Here is an 18489-nt window from a genome sequence, read left to right as displayed (position 1 = left end):
ACTTAGGTCCCAAAGGTCCAATGATGGCCTATCAACTCACTGCACAAATCTGGTCCAGAAATTGATGTGCTACCTTTTACTGAAAGGTAACTGAAAGGCAAGACCTTCAGGTCAATTTCTTTTTGTCCCCAAGAAGTGTTGCACTTAATAAACGGGATGAGAACAGACAAATTTAATCTAAAAAATAATAAAATTATTAAGTGTTGGCTGACATCAAGTAGTTCCCGCCATACAAATGTGCATGAACAGTTACTGCTCGGTTGACAAGATTGATTCGGTGGTTTATCTGAAGCTATAATTTGGCTACTGTATGTGCCCTTGTACATTTTATTTGTGTGAATTTGTTTCCCTACGATACTGCAGTCTTGTTGGAACTTGTTGGAAGTTCCCATTTTTTTTCAGCAACACCATTTGGAATGTAACTAAAAGGCAATCGTTGGTGGGGTCTATAATACATCCAACAAACTTTAAAATATGATAAAACATAAAGAAAAAAAAGAAAGACTTGCATTTATATAGCGCCTTTCACGACTACCGGAAGTCTCAAAGCACTTTACAGCCAATGAAGTAGTCACTGTTGTAATGGGGAAACGCAGCAGCCAATTTGCACACAGCAAGCTCCCACAAACAGCAGTGTGAAAATGCCCAGATAATCTGTTTTTGTTATGTTGGTTGAGGGAGAAATATTGGCCAGGACACCGGGGATAACTCCCCTACTCTTCTTCGAAATAGTGCCATGGGATTTTTTACGTCCACCTGAGAGAGCAGACGGGGCCTCGTTTTAGCGTCTCATCTGAAAGAAGCCACCTGCAACAGTGCAGCACTCCCTCAGTACAGCCTAGCTTTATGTGCTCAAGTCCCTGGAGTGGGACTTGAACCCATAACCTTCTGTCTCAGAGGCAAGTGTGCTACTAACTGAGCCACAGCTGACACATGAGGTTAATAAAAGTATGGCTGTCTGTTATCTCCATATACAGTAAAAATGCTAGGCAACACTGCCAAATCACCACTATATCTGGCACAAACAGATGTGATATGGGCTAGACACTTTTCAATTCCCTCTCGCCAGTAGCTGGGCTGGTGAAATTGGGTGAGCTAGGGATTATCTTGCCATTAATTACAACTGGCTTTCAGCTGAAAAATGGACAGAAATTTTCTCCATATATTTGATAAGGTGAGCTAGCACAAAGCACTTCACTTTCACCTTGCAATAACTGAACGTGGTGCTCATTGTGTGGAAGTTGAGTCCGATTTTGAATAATTTAGACCTGCAAAACCAATCAAATGGCCAGAATCAAAAATTCAGTTATCCCAGTTGGATTTGTTTTTAAATACTCTTTGTTAATTTGTTACAGGGCATAGTTTACCATTTTAGAGTTGATAAATAACAGAAGAGTGTAGTGCCAGCATAGAATATATTGCAAAAGCCTAATGAACAATTTAGACTTTGGAATCAAAAGCACAATTTCTAATTTGCAGATGACACCAAATTGAGTAGTCAATACTGAGGAGGACAGCAACAAGTTACAACAGGATATTAATAAACTTGAAGAATGTGCATATCATTGGCAAATGAAATTCAACACAGATAAATGTGAGGTATTAGATTTTGGTAAGAAAAATAGCAGGTCACATATTACTTGGAAAATACGAATCAAAGTGGGGTAGAAGAGCAAAGGGATCTGGGAGTACAAATACACAATCAATGAAAATAGTGACACAGGTTAACAAGGCCATAAAAAATGCAAACCAAGCACTAGGGTTTATTTCTAAAGGGATAGAATTGAAAAGTAGTGAAGTTATGCTAAACATGTATCGAACCTTGGTTAGACCACACTTGGAGTACTGCGTACAATTCTGGTCGCCATATTATAAAAATGATATAGAGGCACGGGAGAGGGTGCAAAAAAGATTTACAAGGATGATACTAGAAATGCCAGGGTTATACCGATCAGGAAAGGATGAACAGAGAAGGCTGAGGGGTGACCTAATAGAGGTCTTTAAAATTATGAAAGGTTTTGATAGAGTAGATACAGAGAGAGTGTTTCCACTTGTGGGGAAGAGCAAAACTAGAGGCCATCAATATAATACAGTCACCAAGAAATCCAATAGGGAGTTCAGAAGTAACTTCTTTACCCAGAGAGTGGTGAGAATGTGGAACTTGCTACCACAGGGTGGTTGAAGCAAATAGTATAGATGCATTTAAGGGGAGGCTAGACAAGCATATGAGGGAGAAGGGAATAGAGGATTATGCTGATAGATTTAGATGAGGAAAGACAGGAGGAGGCTCAAGTGGAGCATAAACGCCGGCATGGACTGGTTGGGCCGATTGGCCTGTTCCTGTGCTGTATATCTTATGTAATTCTATGTTAACTCTGGTTCTCTCTCCGCAGATGCTGCTTGACTTACTGAGATTTTCCAGCATTTTCTGTTTTTATTTTAGAATATCTGGCAGCACTGGGACTCAAATCAATGTTCATAGTGTTAGTTTGCCTCAGTTGATAACATTCTTCCCTGTAGATCAGAAGGTTGTGGGTTCAAGCTCCACTTCAGGACAGGAGCACATAATCTAGGCTGAAACTTCAATCCAGTACTGAGGGAGTGCTGCATTGTCAGAGGTACCATCTTTCAGATAAGGCCTCCATCTGCATACTCCGGTGGATACAAAAGATCGAAGACACTATTCAAAGAAGAATAGAGAGTTCTCTTGGGGTCTTGATTCTACACTGCCAAAAGCAAAATGAACTGGACATTTATCTTATTCCAGGATCTGCAGTATTTTGCTTCGTATTTATCTTGTTTGGTTTGTGCAACATGGCTGTATACAAATTGGTTGCCATGCATTCCTACATAACAATAGTGACTGTACTTCAAAAGTAATTCATTGGCTGTGAACCACTTTGGGATGTCCTGAGAACGTGAAAGACACTATATAAATACATGTTATCTTTTGGTAGGCTTGTAAAGCCACAGAGATCAGCATATTGTCACTGTTCTGAACTGTCATTCAGCTGTTTGTCATTTTGTAACATTACATTCACATCAATGGAGAAGTAATATTCTAGTGTAATCCATTATTTACAGTCACAAAACAAAGTACTCATTATAGTACTTAAATGTGTAAGTATTTTTTACCAGATGGTGGTGTTGAAAGTTATACTCAGAGGCATTGTTGATCTGAGCCATGGCTAGAAGCACAAAGTGGAGGCTAAGGTGTCTACTTGCAGGGAGGAGGGGCAGCCACACCTAGCTGGTCTGTAGTGTCTGCAGGTGGCTGCAGGATTCCCACCTTCTCAGCAGTAGAGGTGGACTGAAGGTGGACAATAATTTAGTAGAAAGGAAAAATTAGATTTAAATACCACAAGTACTTTCAGCAATAGCAAGCCAAGGCATCAAAAAGTATTGTGCATTTGAATTATATTTATTTTCATTTCTAAACTACATAAAAATGAGGGACTCTCAATCCTGCATACAAACAGCAATCCTGGGGCCATTTTCTCCAAGACTGTGAAAGAAGCCCAGAATGCGGGATTGAGAGTCCCAACCACTTTGACTTGAGTGTGGAATTCCCTTCAATGGCAGAAAGTGAAAATAAGAAAGAAATTAAAACAATACAAACATACAAAAGTTAGGTACAAACTGCCCAAAAAAAACTTGCACCAAACTAAATGCAAAAAAGCAAACCAAAAAGCTGAAATAGCCTTGCATGAAGTTATATGCTTGGAAAAATATAGTCCTGATGGGGAGAGAAAAGACCAAAAATCCTTGTGTACGGAGAAAGGAGACCGAATAGCTGGGGGTAGGAGGAACCAATATTTAATAATTAAGCCAAAATAGGCTAGGGATATAGAGCATTGTTATTTTTTACCTTTTGTTTCTTTATCCTTTAATCAAGTCTTGCTATCAGTAATTAACATCAATATGGAGAAAGATTAAAGTTCAATGCAATCTTTTGCTGTAGAAATAACTCAAAACCTTTGTTGAAGCAATTACAATTTACGAAAAAGCACTATAGGTAATGGGCACTTTAGGATAGATCCTATTTTTACTTTATTTTGATAATAGAGAATGACAAACCTTGTTCAATCAATCTATGTGAATTAACTGTAATTCTTGTCTGAGATGTGACATTGAACATGGGATAATGGTGACAGTACAAATCTGTTTTTCTTCCTTCCCCTTTTTCACTGGAGCTTTGCTGCTTCAGTAGTTTGCCTAGGAGGCTACATGCACCTGGACAGCTGGAACTCTTGCTTGCGTGTTCTAAATCTAATTGGCGATAGAAACAGCAGTTTGTGGTTTGAGTACAAATGATTCATCTTGGAGAACATTAGAGGAGAGCAAACGACTGAATGAGATATTGTTAGATTTTAATTAAGGTATACAAAACTGGATTAGATATGAAGAGCTCATCTGATGCTATGATGCACGCAGTGACTATTTAGTTTACAGAATGATTATATTTTCATGATAAGTAGAAAATAATGGTTATCTTGGAGTGATCACCAATAATAAACCCAAGTGTTAATTAAAAAAAATATATATGCAGTGAAGTTTGAGCCATGTTTGGGTAACAGCAGAGGCTAGATTCTCTTGTAGTTGTCAGGTTAGCAGCAGTTCGCCCATATGAATGGACTACTAAGCTGCTGCAATTTTCTTGGGGGCTCTCTTTAGCTATGCAGGGAGGAAATTGAGTGGTAATCCTACTCTTAATAGGGTTACTGCTGGTGGGAGGGAGGGAAATGCAGTACTGGTGCCGTCTTTAACTGCGAGCTCTTAAAGGAGGCCATCTGTTATCTAACAGCAGACAGTGCCAGATATCTTGAGCAGGAGCAAGCATTCTCAGGTTTTCAGATGCATCTGTGGAGAAGTCAAGGTAAGAAGGGAATGACTTTTGGGCATAGAGGGCAGGAAGCTACAAAAGAGCATCATTTAGGTTGTGTGGATGGAGGTAGTAAAAGCTACTGCAACTTCCACCATCTCAAGAACTCCACACAGTGCAGGAAGAGGCTCAGTGACCTCTCCAGGGTAGCCAAGGTAAGTCCAGACACTCTACTATTCATTCAGCCTTCAGTTACCTCCTTACCTCTCTGTTGCCCTCCTGTTCTCCCGAAACCTCTCCCTCCATATAAACTCTTTTACCCATATCCACAGCCACCTCCTTGATCATGCCATCTCCCACTTCAAAGTCTCTCTACTTCAATGGCCTCTCTACTTCAATAGTCTCCATCACTGACAGGACCATCTTTGACCACTTCCTTCTATCCCTCACTACCCAGATACCTCTACCCCCATCTAACCTCATTCCCTTATGCTATCCTTAAACTATCCCCAAGTCACTTACAACTGTACTTTCGCTCTTTCAACTGCTTAGCTATTGGCCTCCCATTTGACACATGATTTTGTAGCTGTTGATCTGCTTAACCACTGCCTCACCTCAACCTTTTATATCCTTGTTCCCATCAGAACCTTTGCTCTCTCCCATTCTGGTCAGTCCCTGTTTTACAGCCCCCATTTTCACTCTCTCAAGTCCAAGGGGCACACACATGAGTGTGTCTGGTACACATTTGGTTTCAACATCCATCACCAGATCTAAACTACATTAAGTGCTATCTCACTATCCTCTGCCAAAACTAACCACTACTTCAGTATTATCCTGGAGAGCAAATATCCCCTGGCTTTTCTCCTCTACCAACCATTTCCTTAAACCCCTCTCCCCATCTCTACCACCTTCACCCCAAACAACAAGTGCGAGGAGCTCATGGACTTTTTGTGACTAAGAAGTAAACCATCCATTCAGCTGCCTCTTCTACTCTCCCCACACCCCCATGCACACCAAGCCAAATCTCCCTGACCCTGAACCCACATCTGTCTCCACTTTTTCTCTCATCTCCTCTCATGTCCTTCTTGTTCATCTATCCATGAGACCCACCTGCTGCTCCCTTGACCCCATTCCCTCTAAACTGCTGACCACCTCACTTCCCTCCTGGCCCCCATGCTAGCTGACATTGTAAATAGTTCCCTCTCCTCAGGTACTTTCCCCCTCCTTTTCATCACTCCCCTTCTCAAATAAACCTCCCACGACCCCCTCTGTCACTGCAAATCATCTCCAACCTCCCTTTCCTCTCAAGTCCTTGAATGTGCTGTTGCCTCCCAAATCCATGTCCATCTTTCCCTCAACATGTTTGAATCTCTCCAATCCAGTTTCCACCCTGTCACATCACTGAAAGGCCCCTAATCAAAGTCACAAATGGCATCCATGGGATTGTGAGTTGTGGGGAGGATGCAAAGAAGCTTCAAGACAATTTAGACAAGTTGAGTGAGTGGGCAAATACATGGCAGATGCAGTATAACATGGATAAATGTGAAGTTATCCATTTTGGTAGGAAAAACAGAAAGGCAGAGTATTATTTAAATGGTGATAGATTGGGAAATGTTGATGTACAAAGGGACCTGGGTGTCCTTGTACACCAGTCACTGAAAGCAAACATGCAGGTGCAGCAAGCAGTTAGGAAGGCAAATGCTATGTTGGCTTTCATTGCAAGAGGATTTGAGTGCAGGAGCAAGGATGTCTTACTACAGTTATACAGGGCCTTGGTGAGACCACACTTGGAGTACAGTGTGCAGTTTTGGTCTCCTTACCCAAGAAAGGATATACTTGCCATAGAGGGAGTGCAGCGAAGGTTCACCAGACTGATTCCTGGGATGGCAGGACTGTCGCATGAGGAGAGATTGGGCCGACTAGGCCTGTATTCACTAGAGTTTAGAGGAGTGAGAGGGGATCTCATTGAAACGTATAAAATTTTGACAGGGCTAGACAGACTGGATGCAGGGAGGATGTTTCCCCTGGCTGGGGGTCTAGAACGAGGGGTCACAGTCTCAGGATACGGGGTAGGACATTTAGGACTGAGATGAGGAGAAGTTTTTTCACTCAGAGGGTGGTGAACCTGTGGAATTCTGTACCACAGAAGGCTATGGAGGCCAAGTCACTGAATATATTTAAGAAGGAGATAGATAGATTTCTAGACGCAAAAGGCGTCAAGGGGTATGGGGAGAGAGCGGGAATATGGTATTGAGATAGCGGATCAGCCATGATCATATTGAATGGCAGAGCAGGCTCGAAGGGCTGAATGGCCTACTCCTGCTCCTATTTTTCTGTGTTTTTTCTATGTATCCTCTATGACTCTGACTGTGTTGCATTACCTCCTCTTCTCTTCCTCGGTCTTTCTGCAGTCTTTGACATATTTGACAACAGAATTCTCTCCTCCAAAGCCTTGCTTCTGTTTTCCAGCTCTGTGGAACTGTCCTTGCCTGGTTACATTCTTACCAGACTGTTTTCAACCTCAGCGTCCTATTTGACGCTGAGCTGACAAAGATCATCTACTTCCATCTCCGTAACATTGCCTGCTACCACCCCTACCTCACTCAGTCCATGTTCTACTGAAACCCTCATCCATGCCTTTGTTACTGCCGACTTGGCTATTCAATTGTTCTCCTTGACCACCTCCCATCCTTCACCCTGTGTAAACTTCAGCTTACAAAAACCTGGCTACCTTGCACCAAATCCTGCTCACCTATCACCCTGTCCTTGCTAACCTAAATTAGTTCCCACTTCCCCAACACATCAAATTTTAAATTTCACATCCTCGTGCTTAAATCCCTTCATAACCTTACCTCACCCTATTGGTGTAACTTCCTCCAGCCCTACAAACACCCAAACTCTCCATTCCTCCGACTCCCTCCCCATTTGCCCCACCATTGGAGGCGGTGCCTTCTGCCATCTAAGCCCTATGTTGTGGAATTCTCTTCCTAAACCCCCCGCTTCTCCACCTCACTCTCCTCCTTTAAGATGCTCTGTAAAACGCACCTCTTTGATCAATCTATTAGTCGCGCATCCTAATATTTTATTATTTGGCTCAGTGGCCACTTTTATCTGATTATGCTCTTGTGAAGCGCCTTCGGATGCTGTTCTATGTTAAAGGCAAGTTGTTGTCATCGTCATTGTCAGATTGAGCTGGATTTGAACTCAAATCCCAGTATCATCTCCAATACATCCAGTTCCCAGTTTTTAAAACTTTACATTTGCAGGTTGCAATTGAAGCTTATTACAAACTGAGTTTGTTTTTTTAAAAAGCATGTATACAAAGATGGTTTCATATTGTAACATGTATTAATGATATTCTGTGTAGCTGCACGTTATTAGCAGTGTTTTCTGAACTTTTTGAATTTTTGTTTGGTTCTAGAATGGTTCTTATAGAAACTAAAGGAACAACATGTGTGAAATATGGACAGGAACAAGTGTGCTAAGTGGAAACCCAGTGCAGACTGAGTAAAATCATGTGAAACAAGTTGAACTTCAACCAGTTTAAATTTGGATGCACTTATCCATTTTTTGCTTAAAAAATGATTGGGTATCTCAGCTCCTGAGCTGTTGAAAGAATGAACCAAAGGCTTAAAAGTGACCGTTGCGCTTTGTTTTTGTATATTGTGTAAGTATCACACCAAGGTGGGTGGTGATTCAGGCTTACCAGACTTATGGCTGATCTGTATCCTAACTCCGTTTATACGCCTTGACTCTAATCTCTTAATACCCTTGGCTAGCAAAAATCTATCGATCTCAGAATTGAAAGTATTAATTAAGCTAGCATCTACTGGCGTAAGAAATTTTTCCAGTAAGGAAATTGGGGTCTTTAAATGGCGCCCCCTGAGTTTCCTCGCACATCTGGAATCTGACCGTGATCGCACGATGAGTCGCCACTAGTCTCATTTGAATATGTCAAAGTGAGGGCCAGTGATGAAGCAGCTTTGAGTTTCTTGAGTTGGACCGCTGCTGCACTCAAGATTAGTTACATTTGAGTTCTATGAGGCCCAGCAGAGCCAGGATAAGCTAATTAAGGTGGAAGTGAGGACCTCCTGACATACTTACATGTTTTGTTTTATTTTATTAACAACTATTGTTCCTCTTTACCAGAGTTCAAAATGCCTTACAAAAATCACTTACTGTTTCTGTTTTAAGGTTTCCATTTTATCGTTTTCATCCCATAGGTCTTTCAGCGGCCAAACTGCTATCAGATTCTGGGCAGAAGGTGGTGGTGCTGGAGGCCCGTGACAGGGTTGGAGGCAGGACATTCACATCCAGAGTGAGTATGAAACATTGCAAAAAGCTCTCTGCATGTGTGTTATATTATAGTTGCCACCTTTTAACAAATCAAAGGCAGCAGTGGGAGCAAAAAAGTGGCAGGAATCATGGCTTGGGTTCTGAAGTTTATTTTTCTGCTGCAGAAAATTCATTGAAAACTTCAATAACCTTTAATAACTAAAGGCTGCATATTTAAAGATATCGAGTAATTTTAAAACTTCTTTAGAAATCAGACTTTGTTTGATCTAGAATCCTAGACTTTTTGAACCTAGAAGAAAGCCATTCAGTTCATCGCATCTGTATCAGCTCTTTCCAGTCAGTTCTCTCAAAATCTCAGTTAAGTCTAAAACCAGATGAATGGTTTGCCCTCTGTTCTCTGAATTCACTGTTCTCCTTCCTCTCTAAATCTCTCCCTCCATATAAACTCTCCTACTCATATTAACTGCAATCCTCTCAACTTTGCCATCTTCTGTGGCCTCTCTACTCCCATGGTCTTGGGCGCTGTCAAGGCCATCTCCAATCACTTCATTATATCCCTTACTACCCCATCCCTTACCCCTTTCCAATTCCTTTGTGTCCGTTCCTGAAAACACTCGCCCAAGTGATTTACAACTGCACTTTCAACTAGCCTTGAGGTCCTTCATTCAACACACTGGCCCCGATAAGAAGGGGAAGGAAGTTTAGCAGTCGGGAAACCCAGAAGAACGCGTTTCCCTCGGGTTTGCTGAATTTAATGGCGGGATCTGATTACAATTTTTGGACTCCGTTTCCCAGCCGCAGCCAGCCAACTATTCCTGTTCCACTTACCTGTTCCATCCAGTAGTCCTCGCCTCCCTTCAGCTGCCGGGTTTCCTGAAGCCCGGGAAACCCAGTCAGCCAGTGTTAAAGCTGGAACATAGATAAAATTTTAGGCACGCAGCCTCACTAAAATATTTAAATGAGGGACCCGCCTCCTGAGAGCGGGTTGGTCGCCTGTCCCGCCTCCGTTAAAACCGGAAATTTTAACTTTCCACCCAACCCAAACCCACCTGTTTTTAGGGGTTAAAATGAACCCATCTATTTCTGCAGCTTCGATCTGCTTAACCACATTATCACCGCCACCTTTGATGCCCTTGTCTCCAGCAAAACCTTTACCTCTTCCGTCCCACTCCTTCTGGTATAGCCCCCAACTTCGCACCTTCAAATCCAAGGGGTGCAGATATGAACGTATCTGGTGCACAAATGGTTTAGCCATTCATCACTAGATCTGGCTGGACCACATCAAGTGCTATTGGGTCTCCGTCTGCTCTGCCAAAACCACAAACTACTCCAGGGTCATCCTGGAGAGCAAAGATAAACTCCTTGGATTCTTTTCTCCACTACTGTCTCCCTGACATGCCTCACTTCTTCCTATTTATGTAACCCATATAACCCTCCCCTTCCCCTAACTCTGGCCTCTTGTGCATTCTCCCACCCCTCTTGCAGCTCCAACAGGGTACCTGAAAATTCCTTTTAATTCATTATTGTCACTAGGAGGGTTCTCCTCCAGCAATGAGGAATGATAACAGGTCACTTGTAAATATATGTAGTTTAAATAGCTGTTGAGAAACATTAGGGCAAAAGTAACCAAATGTTCACTACCTTAACTTCCAAATGTTTAACCTGTTGGAACAGATATTTTAGTTGCTGCAAACATTTGTTTCTATGTAGAGCAAATTTGATGTGTCTGCGATCAGTTAGTTGGGTATAATTTCCCTCATGGTGGTAAAAGTGGGGGGTTTTGTGTGATGTGCGATTTCTATACATCTGAGTTAGACAATGACCACGCTTTCAAAGTACATTGGCTGCATAATGCGTTGAAACATTCTGAGATTGTGAAAGCACTATATAAAAACAAATTATTTCTTTCTTTATTAATGTGTAGCAAGTGCATGATGCCAGTCACTTTATCCTACATGTCCGTGCCAGATAACCAGGAAGCTGCCATGATGCTTTCATCACGCCAGCCCTCATGACTCAGAGCCATGTATCAGCATGGTTGATTGGTGATCAGGGCTATTCTATGCAGTCATGGCTGATGACTCCAGTAAGGCTTTTGTAGACAGAGGGAACAACAGATACAATGAGGCCCATGCCATTACAAGAAGTGTCATAGAGCAGAACACAGGAATTCTCAAGTTTTGTTTCAGGCGCCTGGATAAATCTGGTGCAGCCCTGCAAAACAGACCAGCGAGAGCCTCAAGAATCATTGGAGCTTACTGTATTCTGCATAATATCACAATGAAGAAAGGCTTGCTGCTTCTGAAAGCTGAAAGCAATTGCTGAAGTGGAGGTGGAACTTCCTCCCTCCCAACAGCCTGAGAGAATGTGGGGCAGGACAGCCAACAGCCAGAGAAAGGAGGGCACACCTGACACTTCAGTACTTTCAATAAATAAGGTTGACTCACCAAATAAAGTCATATCGCACCTGTCTGTTCTCTCCACACACCCTCGCAAAGCCCCTCACTTTAAAGAATTCTGAAAGTTCCTTCATAAGACGAAAATTTCCATTTCCCCGACATCATCCTAACCCTAAAAATGAGAAAATGTATGCAGAAATGAACTCAGAACCCTACATGCATAAGCTGTGGTAACTTTACGCAATAATATATTCTCCAAAAAGTGTCAAAAACCCATTCACCTTATCCAGAACTACTTAACACTGTTTACTCTTTGTGCCAGCTAACTTATTTGTTCATATTTGCTGACTCTACTGCTCCCTTAGCAAGATGAGGTTGAGCAATGGGTGGCTGGGACAATCCCTTTATAACCTTAAGAAACCAGAGATGACAACCTTTCTTTTGCGGTGGCAAGGGGTGCCAGACCCACGTCTGAAACTCCCTCATGTGTAGGTATCAGAGGCGAGCCTTGAGGCAAGAGCTTCCATGCCACTTTCTGGAAAGGCAGTGATATTGGCGCCCACTCCTTGCAGCCCGCTAGTTCTGGGCACAGGCCAGATCGTGGAGGCTCTGTGATAGTGACCTGTTCAAAGCATCTATGACAGTAACGTTAGCTGCCACTCAGGAAACCACCGGAGTCTTTAGAAGGTATTCTTAATACTGCAAAAATCTCCCAGGCTGTCGCAGTCTCCAGCATATTGTGCAGGTTGTTGAGACACTGCAATGTGTTATCGATGTGGGTAATGGACTCCTCCCATTTGATAACCATCTACACTGCTTCCACATGAGATCGATGCCCGCTAATCATTCCTCTTTTGAAGACTGGACTCTTGAGATCTGGGTTCCTAGCGTCTTCAGCCTAGGGTGGAATTCTCCCCCACCACCCCACTTCATGGAGTCTCCCAGCCAGTTCATTCTCATTAGTACTCGGTGCTTCACCCAGTGACAACCCTTCTGACTTACTAGCTACTTGCTCTCAAGTGAGTTTTTCTGCATTGATGAGGGAATGAGGTAGGTGAAGTGGAGCAAGTGTCAGTAGGGGAACATTTGGAGAACAGTGATCATAGTATCATAAGGTTTAGATCAGCTATGGAAAAGGACAAGGAACAATTTAGAGTAAAAATACTTAATTGGAGGAGGGTCAATTTCAGTAGATTGAGAACAGATCTGGCCCAAGTAAATTGGAATCAATGATTGGCAGGCAAAACTGTAATCGAACAATGGGCTGCCTTTAAAGAGGAGATGGTTCGGGTACAGTTGAGGTACATTCCCACGAGGGGGAAAGGTAGGGCAACTAAAGCCAGAGTTCCCTGGATGATGAAAGAGATACAGAGTAAGATGAAGCAGAAAAAGGGGTCGTATGACAGATGTCAAGTTGAAAATACAAGTGAGAACCAGGCTGAATATAGAAAGTTCAAAGGGGAAGTGAAAAAGGAAATAAGAGGGGCAAAGAGAGAGTATGAGAAAAACTGGCAGCTAACATAAAAGGGAATCTAAAAGTCTTCTATAGGCATCTAAATAGTAAACGGGTAGTAAGAGGAAGGGTGGGGCCGATTAGGGAACAAGACGGAGACCTACGCATGGAGGCAGAGGGCATGGCCGAGGTACTAAATATGTACTTTGCATCTGTCTTCACCAAGGGAGAAGATGCTGCTGAAGTCATAGTGAAAGAGATACTGGATGGGATAAAATTGATAAAGAGGAGCAACTAGAAAGGCTGGCTGTCCTTAAAGTAGATAAATCACCAGGACCAGATGGGATGCATTCTAGGCTGCTGAGGGAAGTAAAGGTGGAAATTGCGGAGATACTGGCCGTAATCTTCCAATCCTCCCTAGATATGGGGGTGGTGCCAGAGGACTGGAGAATTGCAAATGTTACACGCTTGTTCAAAAAAGGGTGTAAGGATAAACCCAGCAACTACAGGCCAGTCAGTTTAATCTCAGTGGTGGGGAAGCTTTTAGAAATAATAATCCGGGACAAAATTAACAGTCACTTGGACAAGTGTGGATTAATTAAGGAAAGCCAGCAAGGATTTGTTAAAGGCAAATTGTGTTTAATTAACTTGATCAAGTTTTTTGATGAGGTAACAGAGAGGGTTGATGAGGGCAATGCAATTGATGTGGTGTACATGGAATTCCAAAAGGCATTTGATAAAGTGCCACATAATAGGCTTGCCAGCAAAACTGAAGCCCATGGAATAAAAGGGACAGTGGCAGCATGGATACGAAAATTGGCCAAATGACAGGAAACAGAGAGTAGTGGTGAACGGTTTGTTTTTCGGACTGGAGGAAGGTATATAGTGGTGTTCCCCAGGGGTCGATACTAGGACCACTGCTTTTCTTGATATATATTAGTGACTTGGACTTGGGTGTACACGGCACAATTTCAAAATTTGCAGATGACACAAATCTTGGAAGTATAGTGAACAGTGAGGAGGATAGAGATAGACTTCAAGAGGACATAGACAGGCTGGTGGAATGGGTGGACACGTGGCAGGTGAAATTTAACGCAGAAAAGTGCGGAGTGATACATTTTGGTTGGAAGAACGAGGAGAGGCAATCTAAACTAAAGGGTACAATTCTAAAGGGGTGCAGGAACAGAGAGACCTGGGGGTATATGTGCACAAATCGTTAAAGGTGGCAGGGCAGGTTGAGAAAGTGGTTAAAAAAGTATACGGGATCCAAATAGTGGCATAGAGTACAAAAGCAAGGAAGTTATGATGAACCTTTATAAAACACTGGTTTGGCCTCAACTGGAGTATTGTGTCCAATTCTGGGCACCGCACTTTAGGAAGAATGTGAAGGCCTTAGAGAGGGTGCAGAAAAGATTTACAAGAATGGTTCCAGGGATAAGGGACTTCAGTTACATGGATAGACTTGAGAAGCTGGGGTTGTTCTCCTTAGAGCAGAGAAGGTTGAGAGGAGATTTGATAGAGGTGTTTAAAATCATGAGGGGCCTGGACAGAGTAGATAGAGAGAGACTGTTCCCATTGGTGGAAGGGTCGAGAACCAGAGGACACAGATTTAAGGTGATTGGCAGAAGAACCAAAGGCGACATGAAAAACTTTTTTACGCAGCGAGTGGTTATAATCTGGAATGCACTGCCTGGAGGCAGGTTCAATCGTGGCTTTCAAAAGGGAATTGGATAAATATCTGAAAGAAAAGGTTTTGCAGGGCTACGGGGAATGGGCGGGGGAGTGGGACTAGCTGAACTGCTCTTGCAGAGAGCCGGCACAGGCTCGACGGGCCAAACGGCCTCCTTTTGTGCTGTAACCATTCTATGGGGAAAAATTCGTTTTTGCCCGCAAAGCAGTCGGTGTCCTCGCCAACTGCCGTTAACGGCCGCCCGAAATGGCCGCCGCGCTAAACGAGGTAAATTGGTGTGGGGGGTACGGTGGTAGGTGGCACAACGCTAACATTGCGCGAAGGATCCGGGACCAATTTGTTGTGCTAGTGCTGCCTGACGTCTGTACGCGAGGCTGTGAAGCTCGCAATGCATTGTGGGGAGTGAGAAGCTCTGGAATTTAAAGGGGCCATGCACAGTGAAGCAAGACAAAATAAAATGCAATGATTCAATACATTTTTCAGCCCTTTCTGTCTTTTAACAAATAATCAATATTTAAAAGAAGTTCCAAATGTCAATATTCAGCACTTAAAGCTGAATTACCTTCCTAAACTCAGCAAATGGGAAAATTGCCTCAGCAGTACCACAAATGGCTCAGCAAGCTAGGGAAGGGGCATCTAGGGTCACGCACGGAGCACTCCAGCTTTGTGCAGGAGGTCAACGCTGCAAGACTGGCCCTCTACCCACAGGGGCCAGGAGGTCCTCCAGAAAGTACAATGTGGGCATACATTACCAAGGCAGTGTCGCCCCCACCACCTGGCTCCAGTACCCAAAGAATCTTCATGACCTCAGACCACTGGTCAAGGTCAGTGAATGAATCTTCAAAAGCCATCACCTACCAACTGTACCACTTACCTCACACACTGCTCAATGCAGGACCCCAATCACTCACCTACCAACAATCTGCACCAATGACGAGGCACATCCACCATTCCTGGCATCACCTCACCCCCTTGGAGGAGACGGTGCAGGCCATTCATGGCAGGGGCATGGCTGAGCCCTTGGCCAGCGGCGGGGCTGAAAGGATACAAGATGCGGGTATCGTCGTACGTTATCCCCCTTCTGGCATGCACCTCTAGGTTTCCCGTCCCCCGTCAGCTCAACTCCACCCTTGTGCCTTCCTCATTTCACACACCCAAGAAATTCAGCCTGCCCAACCAGTGGGTCAACAAGAAGAGGCAGCCTGCCCAGCTAGTGGGTCAACAAGAAGAGGCAGCCTGCCCAACCAGTGGGTCAACAAGAAGAGGCAGCCTGCCCAACCAGTGGGGCCGCAGGTGGATGATTCCATCCCGGATATCCTGGCCACAAAGGGGCTGTCTGGGATGCATCCTTCCGTCTGATTTCTCCTCTTTGGTTTCTTCCTCTTCTGCGTCTTGCTCTTCCTCTTCCTTCTGCAAGCGGATGCTGTAAATGTGAAATGACAGCATAAGCTGCTGCAAATTACTTAGTTGGTCCGGCAGCATGTCGACCTGAGACATGAACTCCACAGATGTAGCGTGACCTGCTGAGTATTCGCAGCATGTTCTGTCTTCTCAAAGGCATTCACTTAACATCCGAGCCCTTGCAAGCATTCAGCAGCACTCCCAAAACATTAAAAAAACTTTTCACATATATTCCAGCAAGCCACCACTTCAATAAAATCCAAAAAACCAAGGCCAAACCCTTCCATTCAAACTTACTTGATTGATGTGTGTGTCCCTTTAACAGCTGCAGATATTGCCCCTGTCAGCATCTGTTAGCCTGCTTGCACACCAGGTTAACTTGGCATGCTTAGGACCCAGCGCTGAATTGAGCGCCGGTTACCGGCAGCACAAAGGGGCCCACAAATATGGTGGCCTCCACGGGGACCACCTCCAGCTGGCGCAAGAGCGGCGGCCACCATTTTTTCGAGAATCGCTGCCGCTAACGTGGTGGTAAGTATATGAATTTCTCGCCCTATGATTCTATGATGTGGGTGCTTGTGCAAGTAAGATGCCATGACACAGTTGGTGATAAAGTGGCAGCAGTTGAGGCTCTGCTTCCTGTAGCTAATTCCCCAGTGGAAGTGCTTGGGTGGCCATCATTATGGCTGGTCTCTTCCTACAAGGCATCCCCTATGATGCGAAACACAGAAGAGCTTATTTAGCTGCACACAGTGACATTCACTTTGAAGAAATAGTTGCAATACTTTGAGAAGGGACATGAAGCTGAGACTCTATCTGATGAGAATTCCCAGTTTTTAACAACCTTCCAACTGTGCCCTCTCCCACAGATTCTCCTGTCTGCCTACCCATGATGTGCAGCGTCTCCTTTTCATGTGCACTGACGGTTTTCAGCACTGCTGCTCCTTTCCTAGTTTTACTTCTTTGGCACTGGTTATAGGCCATGTTTTCAGTTGGATGGAGAGAAGTCAATGTTAATGGCATGTGAGTGGCATAGAGACTTTCCTCCATGATAATGAAATGTGGAAGTGCACTGTCCTTTAAATGAAGTCTCGCCCTTGTGGCAGACAGTGAGAGTTGCCAGAGTGGTTTTGAGTTAAGAAGGTGCTTTAGTGTTTGCAAAGTTTTTCCTTTACCTGACACCCAGATACTAAGAGAGTAAGGCCTAGAAATTCGGGTGGTTTGCGTCAAATGTTAGCGCCATGAAATGGCAAAAAAACGGCGGCTGGCGCTCTTCCGCCAGCTGGTGGCGGTTACAGCGACGGCCGCCATTTTCGGCAGGTTGGCAGCGCTGCCGTTACCTGCTATCAGTGAGAGTATTTTAATGAGGTGGAGCGTGACGTCATTGGGCGTGCAACGCTGAGTTGACGTCATTCATCTATTTTGGAGTTCTCCGCTCACATTGCTGCCTGCCAAATCACGCCAGCATTTGCTGCTGCTAAAAGGTCTTTCATCAGCGTTAACGGCCATGAGGATTCTGGTAGGACTTATGAGGATGGACGCCAGGACTTCAAATGCCTCCTTTGCCAAGTTTCTTCTTTTAAACTTTCATTTTTTGACCATCAGTGGTGGAGGGGCGGAGTGGGGGGCCAGCGGTGAGGGGTGGGGGTGGTGGGGTTGCATTTTCTGGCAGCTTTCCAGGAGGCCTACAGTGTTTGTGGGTCAGTAAACCAATGGGTGAACTCCATTGCAACGATTGAAGATGATCTCTGATAAGATCTCTTTTATCTGCATTCATGTCATAAACAAACAAAATATCGATAAACATCAGGTGGCAGCTAATATTTTTGCAACACGTACGGCAACTGTTCGGGTCATTCCTTTCTTCCCCGCCCCTACACTGCGATCGGGAGACTGAGGCGACCCTTGACCTCCTTCTCAGATTACCACTGCAAAGAGCGCGTTACACTAGCAAATCACCGCCACGCTGATGATAATGAGCAGGCAGTACCAAAATGCCGGTACTACCTGTGCTCTCTCGGCCAGCGGCCGTTACTCTTGGCCGCCAATTTTACCGGCAGGTTTCCAGCGTTCCCCAATTTCGAGGCAAAAGAGTATGATAGGTAAAGTGATGAGTGAAGCCTTTATGAGTAATAGAGTATGTGTATTGGCAAGAATGCCTTGACTTATTTTGGCCACCCCTGTGTAATCATTGATTTGTTTCCTGCACTGTGTGGCATTTCTTGGGGTGGTGAAGGTTGCACCCTCTGCCTCTGCCACCTCCCTTCAGACAACTTGCACCACCCAGTTCTGAGGCTTCCTGCCCTTGGTGCACAGCAGTCTGCATCTTGTAGCCCTGACCAGCTAGCAATATCTCTAGAGATGTTGCTGACTCTGCCCCTGTCCCGCCCCGCCGAGGCTGGTGCTGTTGATGCTGCTTCAGACATTG

The 18489-nt window shown here is 44.2% G+C and overlaps 1 protein-coding gene across 2 annotated transcripts in view; it reads left to right on the top strand.

The window, feature by feature from the left end:
• LOC147107559 (amine oxidase [flavin-containing]-like) overlaps nt 1-18489 on the top strand; it is a 206961-nt gene that overhangs the window by 57756 nt on the left and 130716 nt on the right. For both annotated transcript variants that reach the window (XM_086006684.1, XM_086006683.1), the window contains exon 2: nt 9046-9140. In XM_086006684.1, coding sequence (XP_085862810.1) covers nt 9046-9140 — 95 coding nt within the window. The remainder of the gene's footprint in view (nt 1-9045; nt 9141-18489) is intronic.

Source organism: Somniosus microcephalus, chromosome 14 (genome assembly GCF_052327205.1).
Source record: "Somniosus microcephalus isolate GS21.2 chromosome 14, FLI_Smic_1.0, whole genome shotgun sequence".
NCBI classification, from domain to species: domain Eukaryota; kingdom Metazoa; phylum Chordata; class Chondrichthyes; order Squaliformes; family Somniosidae; genus Somniosus; species Somniosus microcephalus.
Note: the sequence above shows the minus strand (reverse complement) of the source record. Positions and strands in the feature narration are given on the sequence as shown.